This window comes from Ornithodoros turicata, chromosome 2 (assembly GCF_037126465.1).
Source record: "Ornithodoros turicata isolate Travis chromosome 2, ASM3712646v1, whole genome shotgun sequence".
Classification (NCBI taxonomy): domain Eukaryota; kingdom Metazoa; phylum Arthropoda; class Arachnida; order Ixodida; family Argasidae; genus Ornithodoros; species Ornithodoros turicata.
The window spans coordinates 141,603,023-141,620,058 of record NC_088202.1 but is presented as its reverse complement, the minus strand read 5'-3'; the positions used below and the strand labels follow the sequence as shown (position 1 = coordinate 141,620,058).

The following is a 17,036-nucleotide window of genomic DNA, read 5'->3' as shown; positions in this document are numbered from 1 at the left end:
GATAGCTCAAGGTGTTTCCTACGATCCAACAGTGTCTTAAAAGCGCAGTACGTACAGCACAGAGAGCTGGAAAAAGTTGCCCGCCGACGCCTTTATCGTCCAGACGCAGTCTTGAGAAGTCGGATAGCTGTACGGGTGCCCAGGCGATGCAAAGTACCCATGATCACCTTCCAGAGTTCCTCCGCAGACTAGAATAATGGTAGAAAGCCTCATCTGTGTAATTCTTACGTTGAATACTGCGACGTGAATGTTCTCTCGCGAGGAGACAAGTGAACGAAAAGGATGACTGTTTCAACAGAGTATAAAAATGTAAGAAGAACGGTTTCAGCGTGACCCTGCACTGTACAAACCATACAGTGGAACCACATATGCCATTACCTTGAGAGCAATACAAGATGAGCTCTCTTCATTCGTTACATCGCGGTACGGACGGGGCACCGGATCATCCCAGGAAATCGTCCGCGTACACTCTTAAAAATGAACTTCACCACATAGCACGCTCCTAGCCAACCATCATCCCGGGTGATATCGTTCCCTTCCTTGATTTGTTGAAAACGGGAGGCGTACGCCTTTTTGTGACACTTATGCAGAAATGTTACTTGTCACAAAAAGGCGTACGCCTCCCGTTTTCCACAAATTATGTGAGACAACGATGTCACTCGGGATGATGGTTGGCTTGGGGCGTGCTATGTGGTGAAGTTCATTTTTAAGAGTGTAGGCCAATTGGAGTCAAGCACGCATTGTCGCGCCTCTTGAGGAGCGGAGAGGGGATATGTTTATAGAACAAAATTGAAAGACGATTAATGTAACTAATGCGGCGGAAATGCGTTAGCATTCAGCCGACCCACTCGTCACTACCACTACCCACTCTGCTTTCGCTCTTCCTCCTTCTCGTTCGCCCGCTTTCGGCGCCGAGCAGCGACATCCACTGCCTGACGTGCACTCTTAAAAATGAACTTCACCTCATAGCACGCTCCTAGCCAACCATAATCTCGAATGATATCGTTATCTGCCCCGATTTGTTGAAAACGGGAGGCGTACGCCTTTTCTGTGACAATTATGAACAGCATAAGTGTCACAGAAAAGGCGTACGCCTCCCGCTTTCAACAAATCAGGGCATATAACGATATCATTCGAGATGACGGTTGGCTAGGAGCGTGCTATGCGGTGAAGTTCATTTTTAAGAGTGTGGCTTACGTTGTTCCTGGATTTCGGCAGCTCGTCGGCATCGTTTGGGGAACAAAAAGACACAGACAACACCTCAACGGGGGCGCTTTGTTTTTTGACTCTCTGCAAAAGCTATAAGATGTTGCGTCGCAATTTTCGGAGTAACCGTTCAGTGCTTCCTTGATCTCAGATTGAGAAAAAAATAAAAAATAAATAAATGAAGAAACAAGCGTATAATCCGGCTAATTTTCTGTGCATCCTTTAAGAGGACACATTTACAGTAACTAGCCAGATATGATTATTTCAATTTGTTCGTAATATTCAGAATATTTCATTGACCCGAATTCCTACTCGGATATAGGTTCACGTTCCAACAGCAACTTCGACGTTATTACGCAATAGACGGTATTATACAGTATGTTTCCAGAACGAACTTCGATATTTATTATTTATTGTTAAATTGAAAAGGCATCGCAAAAGTATAGGTGACGCAAAAGGAAGTCGCGAGAATATTCACCGTAAAAAAAAAAGGAAAAAACAGTAAGGCAGAAAAAAAAAACGTAGAAACTATTTGACAGGGACACACAACATCTGATGTGTGTACCAAGAACTACGTACTAGATTATATCAACCATATCACAATCGGCGACTCTTATACAGGGTACCGTCCTCACGATCCGCTATAGGTGCTATACACATAGTCCCGCGAGATTTCCATTATGATCGAAAAATGGAAATTTGGATTTCGAACGCACAGAACCTACAGGAACGGACATTCGCCTACCGTAGCAGACTACAACAACAGCTCCTATAAAAACGCGAATGGTGATAATGAACTTTAGCAAGGAGCCTCTCCCGTGGGGCATCTACCGCTTGCACAATTTTTTAAATATGTTTTTTACAGTTTTTATGAATTTTACAGTTATTTTACAGTTCGTCATTAAAATTTCACAGTTTTTATGGCGCACAAGCGACTAAGGCCATAGTGCGCCAGGACAGTGGTGATTAGCGTCTAGTTAAAAGCAGAAACACTAGACTAAAAATAGCATTTCATAAAGACTCAGGCATGAAACATGATATATGGGAAAAACTGGATTGCACAAAAATACTAAGGTAAACGAAAGTACCACACTCTTAAAAATGAACTTCACCGCATAGCACGCTCCTAGCCAACCATGATATGGAATGATATCGTTATCTGCCATGATTTGTTGAAAACGGAGGGGCGTACGCCATTTTTGTGACACTTATGCTGTTCATAATTGTCACAAGAAAAGCGTACGCCTCCCATTTTCAACGAATCAGGGCAGATAACGATATCATTCCATATCATGGTTGGCTAGGAGCGTGCTATGCGGTGAAGTTCATTTTTCAGAGTGCAAGGATTATAGTACGCTCTTAAAAATGAACTTCACCGCATAGCACGCTCCTAGCCCCAACCATAATCTCGAATGATATCGTTATCTGCCCTGATTTGTTGAAAACGGTAGGCGTACGCCTTTTTTGTGACAATTATGAACAGCATAAGTGTCACAAAAAAGGCGTACGCCTCCCGTTTTCAACAAATCAGGGCAGATAACGATATCATTCGAGATTATGGTTGGCTAGGAGCGTGCTATGCGGTGAAGTTCATTTTTAAGAGTGTAATTGGGGAAGCAATAACCGCTTCGATGAGTAACGCACCGCTATAGCTTTCAAATGTGGCGCTGGGAAGGTATGCAACTGGTATAGTAGGTCGTGATGCAAACTCATACCATCACATGGGCTAAAATTACAACGTAACAGAATAAAATGTGCATGCCATACTTACATGCAGTGAAGGCAGAGTAAACGGCCCTGAAGATAGCGGAGTTAGACTGTACGTACAATGCAGAACCGGTGGAAGTGAACGTAGGAGGGACGGACCGGTAACATAAAGTGTCCAGGATTGGCGAATCAGGATTAGGCCCGTTCCGTATGGTGACGCTCGAGCGAGAGCATTCTTGCATCGCTGTTTCGATGTGTGTTATTCTCAGTGACACCTTCTCGCCTGCAAGAAAACGGATGAGAGATTTTCGTGAAACTAAAGTTGCCGAAAGTGTGACAGTGTCGAACCAGCCCTTGACCACGTAAGGGTACGTTCTTAGGCAACCACATCACCGAATCATGTCGTTCCCTCTTCTGATTTGTTGTTGTCGTTGTTGGTGATGACGGTAGAAGAAAGAAATATATGTGATTTGTTGAAGATGTGATGAATCCGCCTATTTTCAAGAAATCGGGAGTTCGAACGAGACCATTCTTACAAACTGTTGACTCCGACCGTCGTTATGCGGCAAAGTATAGTACTTCTGAATATAGGTGCGTCTACTTTAAAAACATAACTTCACCAGATAACACGCTCCGCGCAAACCACAGCGCCGACCGATGAACTTAGTGGTTCTTATTGGAGGAGACAGCCGGACGTACGCCTTTTTGCGATCGTTGACGTACATCGAAATTGCCGCAAAACAGCGTACGCCTCCCAGTTTCAACAAATCAGGACGGATAGTTCCGCATGGCAGTTGCTGCTCTGCTATTATCCTTGAGCACTGTTACGTGAAAGGCCGTTTAGTTTGTGCATACCATGTGAATAAATCGCCACATCTGGTACAGGTCCCGACAAAAGTTTACGGAACACCGGAGTGGTGTATATAGTCATCTGTGAGATACCGTTGCTGCAAACAGGAGCAGATAGACTTACAAGCAGGTGATTGGGTACTCCGTGCACCTCTCAGTAAGTGTGTCCACTCCCGTTCGCCGCTAGGGTGTCGCTCCGACCAAGAAATACCTGAGCCGTTTATAGGGAGAGTTTGGCCATTAGGAGGAGCCTAACTTAAAGCGCGTCATGCGACGTCACGGCTGAACGACCTCCCTTGTCGTGGTCTATTGTTGTCCCGTCGTCAGCTGGTCGCCGACGCCATATTGATGCTGACCGTTGTTTACAATCCACGGAGAGAAGACACGTGCGAACTTCTTGCTTCGAAAGCCTTGCGTCCTTGAACTCTTTCAGTTCGGCAACAAAGCCCCTCTTATCACTGGCCCGATTGGGTCATAAGCCGGTTATTCCTGTAGATTACATTCAGCGCGACCACGAAGCTGTGGACTAGCTGGAGGACAGCATCAATATGGCGCGGACTAGACGGCTGATAAGCGGATTCCGCTCGGATTCAGGCTTTTTGGGCGGCGCAACGACGACTCTGACGTCAAAATAGGCTCCACCCATGAGGCGGCAAAAGATCAAAGAATGGCCAAACTCTCCCTATAAATGGCTCTGAGAAATACGTCGCTCTGGTGTTCCGTAACCTTTTGTCGGGATCTGTACACATCTCGTACAACTGATTGCTATGCGGAAGATTGTGTCGCATAAGTATCGGAGCAGCACAACACAGAGACCCCGCTGTGTCACTTGGTATTGGGACACAGACAGTATAGCCCTTTGTTTTGGGTGAGGTAGTCTGAGTGCCCAGGTACACGTTAAAGTCTACGCCATATCGCTTGCATACGGTTTTTGTTTCAAGGGTCGCGGTTCCGACACAGCCGTGCACACTAGAAACTTGGTTTCATGGTGCAGCTTTCTTAGACAAGCCATTCCAGGCGAAGGACGTCACATACCCGCGCTGAGACTTGAATACTTGCCATCATAGGCAGCGGTATACACTCTTAAAAATGAACTTCACCGCATAGCACGCTCCTAGGCAACCATAATCTCGAATGATATCGTTATCTGACCTGATTTGTTGAAAACGGGAGGCGTACGCCTTTTCTGTGACAATTATGACCAGCATAAGTGTCACAAAAAGGCGTACGCCTTCCGTTTTCAACAAATCAGGTCAGATAACGATATCATTCGAGATTATGGTTGGCTAGGAGCGTGCTATGCGGTGACGTCCATTTTTAAGAGTGTAAGTTATCTCCTCTCGCGGACGTGTGTCATACAGGGACCGATAACTATGGCTTCTAGACGTATAGCCACGAGTTATTAATTAGCAATATGGGTAATCCATATTCTCCTCCACATTCATCATCCCAAAATAAATTTCTTGGTGGTGGCGTTCTGTGGCATTGACAAATTCTCTCGAAGAGTCTCCCCTTCTTCAGATATATGCTTACGCACTGTTTGTAACATTGCATCTCATATTAGTGATACACCATACAGAAGGGCACGCATGTTTCCGGAACATACTGCTTTTGAGCGGACGTTTACTACAACCGATGCGCTTTCCAATCTCCAGTAGACATTGCGCCACCACAAAGGAGTAACTTTCCTGCGGAGGAGCGGACAGTCGCCATGAGAGCTGATACGCCTCGCACTTTCCCACGAAGCCTGGCCTGGTTTCCGAGTACGCATTATACAGGACACACTTTTATAATTTACACATTTTTTTTAAATGAGAAAAGCTGTGTGAGCAGCATACTAGTGGATGTCGTTTTCGCATTTGGAGTTATACGTCGAGAATACGATGAGAATAAGGAAGTACAAAATGGCTCATTACCTAAAATTGATTATTGTATCTGTAACTAGAGAATTTCGGGCAAAAGCCCGATAGCAGGATGGGGGACAGTCCCCGCTGAAAGCCATTACATCTTTTTGAAATCCCGAAACACTCCAGTCATCTCCATCGCTCCAAAGCGAGTGGCCCTATGACGTGGTATGAGCACCTTGCTCCCTGCCCTCCCGCGGTTTCGATTTGAAAATCAAAATCCAGAGACTTATGTTTAGTAATTTATAATAAATAACAACGTATATTATGCATAAGTTTTTCCCATGTACACTCTTAAAAATGAACTTCACCGCATAGCACGCTCCTAGCCAACCATAATCTCGAATGATATCGTTATCTGCCCTGATCTGTTGAAAACGGGAGGCGTACGCCTTTTCTGTGACACTTATGCTGTTCATAATTGTCACAAAAAAGGCGTACGCCTCCCGTTTTCAGCAAATCACGGCAGATAACGGTATCATTAGAGATTATGGTTGGCTAGGAGCGTGCTTTGCGGTGAAGTTCATTTTTAAGAGTGTAGGTACTTGCTTTGCTTCACCCATTAGTGTCCCTGTGTTATACTCAGAATTCGATTATACGTAGTATGAAGAGAATTATGTACTTAGGAGCCATTTTTCTATGTATTTATGACTGTCACCGTCCACAAGGGGGCCCTGTGCCGTGTCAAGCTTGCATATGCAGCTTTTTGCACAGAGCCGACCCTCATTGTGTTGTGCTCAATGTGAATAAAGGAATATATAAAAAATTCGGCAATGGATATTTAAACGCGCGTGAGCGTTCCATGATTTCTTAAAAAGTGGAATGTCGTTACACGAGGATTGTCTACCAAACCTCGTATTAATGAGTTCATTAATTAATTAATGATGAATAATTAGTCATCTTGTCACATACCTTTCACCAGGGGATACCCTCCTGGACGTACGACTCAAGTGTGAAAAACGACATCTATTCTGCTCCCATTAATGGGCAATAACCTTCGAGCGCGGGATCGCGTCGGGGTTTGCTCGGTTATATCCTCCAAAAGTGGGAATATCCCTTCACGCAACCTCTTTAAGGTGGCTTTTTATGGTCGTTTTTCTTTTCTCAATCCTCTGGTAGTACAGCCGATGACAGCACGTGGTAAGATTCGCTCCACGTCGTCGCAAACTTCACTACTTCTTCCGTAATACCTCAAGGGCATCGGATATATGAATGGGGACATCGGCATACTCACCGGTGACGTTCGTTATGAGAAGCCACGAGCAGTTGGAGGCTCCTGGTAATGTGCTGTAGTGTGGGTAGTTGAAGGAGGTAATAGCGCCGGGTACATCGACGTTCACTGTAGCTCCACAACCTGGGACGACAAAAAGGGTTAAAGGAAGAGACATAGGAACCACTACATCTATCCTACACTAAGAATCAGAATGAATTTATTTCAATGTCACGCAGTAGACACGATGCAGTCTGTCTCAGCAAGAAACCACACCAGTGCGCCCTTAAAAGAAAACGGCAAAAACCGGCTTGCCGTTGTTGGCCTCACTTATATGGGCTACGTCACGACTGTAGCCACTATGAGATTAGATGATGTGATTAACAGATAAAGCAAGGATCACGGCCGAAAGTTAAGATCTAGGACAGTTACTGACACAATTTATTGAGAAGTTCGAGCAGTACTCATAGCCTTTGAGCTAGGCAAGGTTCATCAAGAAAACAGACGAGGCTGCGAACTTTGGAGAGCCTTTCTGTGAAATAGCTTCTGGGATGTAGGACATCATCCACCGTACAAGTTCTGCAACGGTCATGGTATTTGTCCCGCACCGCAACATATGCACAGCAATGAAGCAGGGTGTGTTCGATAACTTCAAACTGCTGACAATGTATGCTGTTTGGCTTTGTCGAGGGGACCAGTCTTGAATAATTGTGATTTAGCGAAAGCAGTTCTTGTTGGCAACCTGAAGAGTTTGTGTATTGCAGGAAAGACCCTTAAAACAGAACTTCACCACATAGCACGATGAAGGCCAATCATTGAAAATAATATTACCGTTATCGTTCATGACTCAGGGAAAATGCGAGACCCCCGTTTCTAACCAAACCGGGAGCCAGACCCATGACATTCGGGATGACTGTTGATTAGGAGCGTGCTATGCGGTGAAGTTCTGTTGTAAGAGCTTAACCGTAATCCGCGGGGTGTCGATCGCTGGGCAGTGTTGCAAAGTTGGAGGTTTCCCAAAGTTTGCCAATGTGGAGGTCAATATGGAAAGAGTGAATGATGTTCATCGGTCTAACCAGGCGGACGGACGGACGCGATATCTAGACATAGCTCCTCGTTGCAGAGCAGCGTGCGCTGTCTGACGTCCAAGTTTGGCCGATGTCTGTTCGCTCGCCTCTTTGCCCTCGCCAACTGGATCGTTCTGATCATGTCTACCTTGATGTCATACAGCTTACACAGCGTGGATATAACGAGTTAGTTCGGCCACTGGCGTATGACCCGCGTAGGGACAGTGCTGGACAAAGGTTAACGGAACATTCTCCAGCGCTTCCTTCCTCAGAGTGATACACTAGCAGCAAATGGGACCGTAGGGACATGCAGACATGTGCTTAGGTAAGCCAGTCACCTGTTTGCAAGCCCGTACGGTACCATTCGCTGCTCGCTTGTCACTCTGAGGGAGTTATGCGCCGGAGAATGTTCCGTTAACTTTTGTCCAGCACTATACTTATCCTTAGAGGTAAATCGACTCGTGCATCAGGCTCCTCCTGATGAAGGCGTAGTCGTCGCGCATGCGACCGGCACATTGATCACATGGCCGTTGATCCCGTAATCCCGTAACTGATCTCATGCCGTAACTGACGGTTGTGTATGAATGGCAGTCGTGCCGATATGAGTCACTCTCCCATAGGGCCAAACGGTGGTAACCTACTCAGCTTGGATTGGGGTATACACGAAGCCTTCGTTTTTGAACAGAGTCGGTAGCTTGCAACGGTTCAACGGCTGCTTGCACGTAACACACAGCCGGGAACGGCTTCAACGTGTCCAAGTCGTCGGAGAAATGTACACGCAAAACCTAGGTGTGCTCGTTGCTCGCCTGCGTGAAATCTGGCAATCGCTTGCAGTCTTTTGAAGTGATCGCACACGCTGCACTTCAACACGAACTCGTTATTGGCGAGCACCTTCTTCAAGCGAATATTGACCCATCTCGCATCCAAAACTCGCGTACTGACAATCCCTCTTCAGACGGTGCATCGTCGACGGCGGTGAAGGCGACGGGCAACTTATCGTAGGCGTCGACGTGTATGGGTACATCGCTGGATGTAGAACATGCACCGGCGTCAATGCCGGTAACGCCTGCACTGACACTACTGACACTGACACAGTGCTCGGCTTTCCCTCTCTCCACGTAGAGCCTATTCTCTTCTGCACCGCTTAAGTCGCAGTTCTTTTTTAAAGCACCACGAGCTGCTCTTCCTCCTGGTCGACGTTTCCGGGCAAGAGTCGTTCAAGGTTGACCGAGACTTCTATTTCTTTTTTTAAATATAATAGAAAATTTAGTAAACAGCAAGCTACGTCGATGGGTAGAAATCCAGCGAACCGGTAGAGATGTAGGAAGGGAGTTGCCTCAGGACAGAAGCCGCCGATATTTCGAACTCTACTTCTTCCTAAGAAGTTCAGTCTCTGTTCGAAATATCGGCGGCTTCTGTCCTGAGGCAACTCCCTTCCAGCAAGCTACGTCAGTTCTTCCAAGGTATTCACCGCGCGGATCTAGACACCGCTGCCAACGCTGCAACAACTATTTAATGCGTTTTGTGCCAAAATATGTGGGCTGTTGTAGCCACTTCACGACACCATTTTAGGGACACCAAATTTGTTTGGAACGTCTTTCCTCCAAGGTGCTCTTTGAGGGGCCAAAACAAATTGTAACCCTTTGGGGCTACATCTGGGTTGTAAGGGGCAAAAAATCCCATCGCATTTTGGCCAAGGTTGTGACTGTCAAACTCGCCGTATGTGGTCGGGAAGTGTCAAATAATGGTCATTCCGGACATCCCGGGCCCTTTCTTGGGAATTGAGTTTTGCACCGCAACCTTTATCAATGGGGAGCAAGACTGGGCATTAATCGTGACATCATTGCTCCAAGACATACATTATGGATCACCTCCGGCCATGGAGGAAGGAATGAAAGGAGGAACCCTACTACGCCAAGAAGTGGAGCCAAAATTGGGGGACACTCCAGTGACGTCACCGCTCGGTTTCCGGCTTCGGTTATATGCATCTCGGTTATATGCATGGGGGCCGGAATACTTTCCGGGATACTTGGAAAAGAGTGATGGTAGCGCGCCGAAGTGGTCCCCAGTGTGACCTGTGGAAAGATACCTCATTGGACTATTCAGGTAGCGTTACGCCTCACGTGTAGACATGCAAAATTTCCGGAAATTTTGAATCTCTCGAAAAAATCCGGTTTCTTTCCCGAAAAATTGGAGAAAATGGAAACAAACGCGGTTACTGCTGAGTCGAAGCATTGCCGGCCAAGCCACAGCATACAATGAGCTAGCAACTTTAGTAGTGTTCACCCTCTAGGCATAAATGCAGATCAGAGCATCCCATTATACTGCTGTCTACTCAGCGATAGGTAATTGGAACAACATTTTCACTCCGACCAGAACTCCGACATTATGTGAACGCGACGGCGATCGCTTGGAGCAGCCAGAAAGAACTCTAAGTTGGTGGTTGTTGGCGGATTAGAGGCACCTAAGGCACTGTTGGCGGGTTGGAACGCATCAAAGGCACGAAAATTTAGATTTTTGAATTTTGTCGCCTGGAAATTTTGCGCTATTTTTCGGGAGACGCGAAAAAACAAACAAACGAAAAACTGTTTTTCCCCAAAATTTCCGTTTTTTTTTTCGGGGCTTCGCATCTCTACCCACATGGCTGCGAACAAGCTACAGCTCATATCCTACCCTTGCGTCACATGCCCCATGCTTTTCTCTTCTGCCGAAGAGCCGTTTTGGCGTCTCCTTCCTTTCTTTCCTCCATGCCACCAGCAGTCCTCTGCCAGTAATCCCTGCACAGGGACATAAAACCTCACCCCTGCACAGGGACTAGGCCGTGCGGCGTCCGCGCGCTCGTCTTTGTTCCTCTCCCTGTAGAACCTGTTCCGTTCGGCACCAGTGAGTAGCAGTTTTTTCTGTTTTTTTTTAACCATGACGGGCTGCTTTTGCTCCTAATCGATGCTTCCTGGGACTTTGTTTGTACAGATTCGCTAACCGACTCGACATTGTAAAATTTGTACACTAACAGTTGAAAAGTCCAATCACAGTCTTGAAAATCTCGAAAGTACTGTAGAGAGTCCATTATATCCTGCAGAAACTGAGTTTTTTTTTTTTTTTCGTTAGAATCGGTTAAACGGCTAGCACGCTACGTGCTCTCGAAGTAGACCGGACTCCCGGAATCGAGCGCTCGAGAAAAGTGTCGACTACACATCGTGGCCTTGACGTTAGAGTGTTTTAGTAGACCATTCCGTGACGCACGGAACGTTAACGCAGAGTACGTAGTTCTCTACCGTCAAACGGATAGCAAGAGAGTTTTAGCAGATCGTCAGGCAACGCTACGGACGTTACGGTACGGTACGGTGTTGCCATCCAACGTCGATAACACGAACTACCGTTCCCAAGTTGTCTAGGCATCTCTTTCTGAACGAAATGCCTAATATAACTACGTTTTCGTGCTCTGTTTTTGTTTTCTTTGCGTTTGAAAATTATTTTGTTGTTCCACCAACAAACGAAAGGACAACGAACACCCCCTGCCGGTGAGTTCATCGCTAGAACCCGCCGTTATGGCGGACGCTAGTGCTCACACGAACTTGGTTGGCACCACAGGGGTGGCATCCAATGTATTTAATGGATTTTTTCCGTAGACGAAAGCGTGCTGGGCGAACGCAATGCATCCTGGACAGGTCCTGGTCACACGTCACAGCAAACGTCAAGGCACACGTGACCTTAAAGATGGCGGCGCCCGCGATCGGCGGGCAAAGCGTTTGTAAACAATGCGGTTGTTGTTTCTCGACGACGTTTTGGATGTTTTTCGCTCACGGTAATTATTTTTATCCGATAATCTCGCAGTAAAACAGTTTTTACAGTTTACAGTTTTTACAGTTTACATCCCGCAGTTTTACACATAAAGCCTCGTATTGTTGACAGCTTCCAAAGATGTGATGACGACCGCGCGTTAAGACTTACCGAGCCGATGCAATGTACGTAAACTGAGGTGAAATGGGCTACCATGTTGCGGAAGAAGCACCGCATAGTTTACGCTGGCAAAATATGGTCATCTCTTGGTGTTATGACGGTGAAAATATGTCGGTAAGCGGCAAAACGACACGTAAACAAAGTCACATGACCTCAAAATGACGTTTTCTATGACGTGCGACCAGGACAAGATGGCAGTTTTGCCAAGAGCACCTGCTTGAGGGTAGTTACAACAATGGCGGGTTTGTGTCACCTCTGTGGTTGGCACCATCCCGAGACAAGAAGTTCGCGTTTCCGAATGGTACAAGGTATACGGCTTCTTAATATAAGAAGACGACGTAGTCCCTCGTACTGAAGCGCAGTCTTGTAATCTCCACTTCGAACGCAGTCGATGAGGTGTTGCAGGCAGCCATGTTGTTTTGTTCGACGAAACCAACGTAGTGGACGGAACGCAAAAAGATGAGCCGATAGTTACAATGTGGTGGAAGTCACACTTTCGCTACCTCGCACGCACTTTTGCTCACGTAGAGAATAGCGTTCCTTCCGTTCGCTGCGTAACGGTATACTAAAACTCTCTAAGCGAATCGGTCTTATCGTCGCTTGCGTTGACTCCTGCCTTACCTGTTTGTATGCGCAACTGGACTGTACTGCGAGCGACTTATATTTCCATAATATTTTCAAATCTACTCTATTTTCGTGACTCTGCACTTCCCGAACTAGCATCCCGATTTATAGGAAGCATTCAAGTGTGAATGGAACGATATAATTGGCCATGAAACGTAAAGAGCGGCAAGAAAGCAGGCGAGCTGGTGATAACTGATTTTCATAACGATCCCTGAGACTGGTGAAATAACACACAATACACGAGAGACTCGTGTTGTGTGTGTGTGTTATTTTCCCAGTCTCAGGGTTCGTTATGATGATCAATTGGCCACTTGCCTTGCGTGAAGTTCGCCTTGAATCCACGTCCTGCCGACAGGCCATCCCCTTTAAGTCGTAGAGTGAGCCTATTGCCCGTGCTTCGAATGAGAGGAGGCTCTGGAAGGCTTCCACCGCAATGTTTCAGGATTTGGGTAGTCACTCCATTGACGAGCTCGCTCACCTGTTAATGAAAGATGGCGTTTACTTTGCGTCAGTTTTGTGACAGGAAATAACGCATATTCTTCCAAAAATATGGATGCTCGACGATACTTATTGCGAGAAAATACATTCGCTATGACGTAATAGTCGCGTCGATGTGATAAATTCCATGAAAATGACCAGACAGAAGTGACCCCACCATGTACGGTACGCTGCTGCGGCCGCCATCACTGTAAATCCGGCACTGGTAAGAGGTTCAACACGCTCTCAATGGTGGTCACAGATGTGAAAGTTTGATTAGTGTTATGCAAGGAGGCTTCGTTCCTCATTTTTATTGTGGTTTTCACATTGCCATGCTGACTTTAGACACCTCAGTTGAATTACGTTAACATCTGGCCCAGTCTTTATGTATAATAGCAAGACTTGAACGTCGATTGTGCCCAAATGATTGCCGTGCTATTGCCCGCCGCCTAGCTTTCCGTATTTTGAGTATCCCTTCTATGTGGTAATCGCACAGGATGCTTCGTAGAAGTTCTTAGAAAGAATACTTTAAGAAAGAGAAGGCAACAATTAGAACTCACCAACAGATAGCTCTGCGAACAGTTTGTGGACTGCGGCATGTCAAAGTCGAGGAAGTTGAGCATGACGACGTGACCCTTAGCCGTCGTCAAAGCCCAGAGGCAATCGTCGTGGGCATCGTAGTTGGCAGGGTAGTTTGGAGACGTGACGAACGTGGTGGACGTTGTGCTGAACCTACCACCACAGCCTCCCTGTCGTGTGGTGTAGGTTGCGCTGAACCCTAGACCGGAGATGGAAGAGTCGCTTCGGAAATGAACTGTCATGGTGTGGCCCGTCGACGTAACTACTTGCGAAGAGCTTCCAGACTCGCACAATTCGGTTATCAATGGCGAAGTAACATCTGGGCCGCCGTAGACCTGTGGTGAAGGTATACTGAGAATTCAAACACTTGTGTCTTATCCGGTGTACGGAAAGGCTCTGTTCTCCATTAGTTTTCCTTATCTCGTATATCAACGACCTTCCCAACATTTTCTCCTCTTCCGTTCTTCTCTACGCCGACGATTGCGCTACCTACTGGGGAGGTAGCTCCAGTTCAGGTTCACAAACATAATTGTATTTTACGACAAAGTGCCCCTAAGACGTCGCAGCGTACAATGCGCGTACGATGTCGCCGTAAACCCGATGTCTAATCGATCGATCTAATCGACCATCGAGCTAATCGAAGTGATGGTATCTTCGACTGGCGCTACTGATACCCTAATCCAGAGCGCACCGAGCTGGAGGAAGACGCACGTCGGATGAGGTGAAGAAGAAATGGATCGATTATAAAAGTTAAAACAAGATTGCTCTAAGAGAATGTCGCGCAGACTTCGTATGGAGACACCAGTCTGTGATAGCGAAGGTGGTGACTGTCAAGAGTGTCCGCTAGTGATTTTCCTTGCTTGAAAGATCGATAACGCCGCAAAAATCTCCGTGATTCAGATACCAGCACAGCCAAATATGCCGCCATGATGATCGTAAAGCGACTTGCAGCGTCGTACGACACATCGGAAGCTCTCGTAGGATCCCATCGTAAGTTACGAGAATCTTGCGACGCGTGCGCTTTGTGAGTCCAAATCTTGTCGTAAGTTTCTCGAACGATGGAGTTACGAGAAGCTTTATCGTACGAGCCTTTTGTGAATCCGACCCCTGAATCGGACTCAGTACAGACAGATCTCGATATACTACTAACCCGATGCTCCACATGGCACATGGAAATATACCTCGGAAAGTGTAAGCACATGAGAACATGCCGCAACAAGAGAATGAGCTCGGCTCATGAGCTGAATGAGGTCGTCCCACATACTGATTGATAACAGTCCATTGGAACATATTTGTACATATAAATATATTTGCCTTTACATATCTTCGAATTCATCGTAGAAAACACACACCAAGTATATCACAAAAAAAAAAAAAAAAAGAACGCCACTCAATAGGGTACATCCGCCATATTTACAGCCTCAGTCGGCTATACGAGGGTGGTTCCATAAGTTTCCGGCCCGAGGTAGAAAATGCGCGCGAATTTAATGCGATTAAGGACGCGTGGCGGCATCTGTTGGAGGGGCGGAGCACCACCCTCAACTCTCTCCATGCTTTTGTCGGTTGGAGAGCGGCATTTCAAACAGCCAGGGTGCACTCTTCAGTTAAAATGGAAAAAATCGAGTACCGCGCTGTGATGAAATTTTTGACAAAAGAGGGACTTTCGCCCAAAGAAATTAAAGCGCGACTGGACAACGTGTACAGGGGAGCCTCTCCGTCGTACACAACGGTAAAAGACTGGGCTAAGCAGTTTTGACTGGGGCGAGAGTCCACTGAAGATGATCCACGCGATGGTCGTCCAGTGGAAGTCGTGACACAAGAAAATTTGTCTCTTGTTGAGGAGGAAGTGCTGAGCGACAGGCGTTTAAAGGTGAAGGAAATCTCAGAAAGGCTGGGGCCTTCCAAAACAACCGTTTTTCGCATCATCCGCGGGGGCCTTCACATGAAAAAGGTCAGTGCGAGATGGGTGCCACGACTTCTCTCATCAGTTCAAAAGCAACATCGCGACGTTTGTGCCAAAGAGTTTTTGGAGCTCTGACAAGAGAATGAAGAAGAAATGTTGAAGTCAATTGTCACATGGGATGAGACTATGGTGCTCTACTATGATCCCCTTTCGAAAAAGGAATCGATGGAATCGCGCAAACCAGGAGAAGCACCCCCAAGAAAAGCCAAGGTCACACAATCCACAAAGAAGATCATGGCAGCAATATTGGGATTGTCACGGGATACTCCTAATCGATTTCAAAGAGAGGAACACCACAGTGAATGCGACTTATTATGCTTCACTCCTGCACTGACTGCGAGACGCCATCAAGGAAAAGAGGCGCGGCAGGTTGAGTCGAGGTGTCCGGTTGCTCCAGGACAATGCCCCTGTCCACACGCCTTCTGTTGCCAAGGCTGCACTGAAGGAGTGCAGCTTCGAAGAAATCCATCACCCAACCTACAGTCCAGATTTGGCACCGATTGACTACTCCCTGTTCTCAAAGTTGAAGAGGGATCTCAGAGGACGGAGATTTCAAAACGCTAGTGAAGTGGAGGAGGAGTGTCGTTGGGAGGAACCCGAGAGGTCTGCCTGCCTGATTAGGCGGCATGTTTCTCGGGAAGGGAAAGGTGGTGGAGAGGAGGAGAGGAAAGGGTGAAGTGGAAGACCGAGCGGAATCCGCTCGGGGGGAGGATAGCTGCGTCCATGGGCCGACTTCAGGGGAACTGTGCCGGCATACGCTTATTACACATCTGAGGGAAACCCAGGAAAAACCGCAGACGGCACAGCCGGCCCGCGGATTCGCGGACCTCCCAGTCTCCAAGCGCACGCGTTACCGCTGCGCCACCGGAGCTGGTCTAGTGCTATGAAACAGGCAGTTTTCCAGCATTTTGCGGACAGAACTTCGTTCTATTTTTTCAAGGGTATAAGAATGCTGGTTGAAAGGTGTCAAACGTGCATCGAAGTTAAGGGTGACTATGTCGAAAAGTGATACACTTGTTTCGTCTCTATGACTATTAAAAGTTGGTCGGGCCGGAAACTTATGGAACCACCCTCGTACCTTGCTATACCGTGCCTTCATGCGTCCGAAACTTATGCTACTCCTGTGTGGGATCCGGGACAGGCGTCACTCCCTGCTCAAGTGGTTTTGTTTGTAATTTTTCGTTTTTGCTGTGTATCTTCTGTATGCATCCACCTGCAATTGTACTTGCTGTTACTGCCCCTCCCCTCTCTAATGTTAATAATCACTTTAGGTATCATAAATAAATAAATAAATAAATATGAATTGCAGTGTTTTGGGGAGGACTGGCAATGGTAGGGTTTTTTTTTTTCTTTTCTCGTCGCTGGGTTATTGTGACGGTCGACGTCTTATTTTGTTTGCTCTACAACTAGAGCAAGAAACTTGTTCTAGTAGAAACGATCCTACAGAGATAACTCAAAGGGATTCCTGGTATTGCAATTCCAATTCAGAA

General features: G+C 46.7%; 1 protein-coding gene across 1 annotated transcript in view; it reads right to left on the bottom strand.

Moving 5' to 3' along the window:
• Nucleotides 1–17,036, bottom strand: part of LOC135386240 (cubilin-like) — a 165,110-nt gene that overhangs the window by 83,272 nt on the left and 64,802 nt on the right. The window contains exons 31-35 of the mRNA XM_064616049.1: nucleotides 13,565–13,918; nucleotides 12,843–13,005; nucleotides 6,901–7,020; nucleotides 2,978–3,196; nucleotides 56–188 (exon numbers count right to left, since the gene is read on the bottom strand). Of these exons, the coding sequence (XP_064472119.1) occupies nucleotides 56–188; nucleotides 2,978–3,196; nucleotides 6,901–7,020; nucleotides 12,843–13,005; nucleotides 13,565–13,918 (989 nt within the window). The remainder of the gene's footprint in view (nucleotides 1–55; nucleotides 189–2,977; nucleotides 3,197–6,900; nucleotides 7,021–12,842; nucleotides 13,006–13,564; nucleotides 13,919–17,036) is intronic.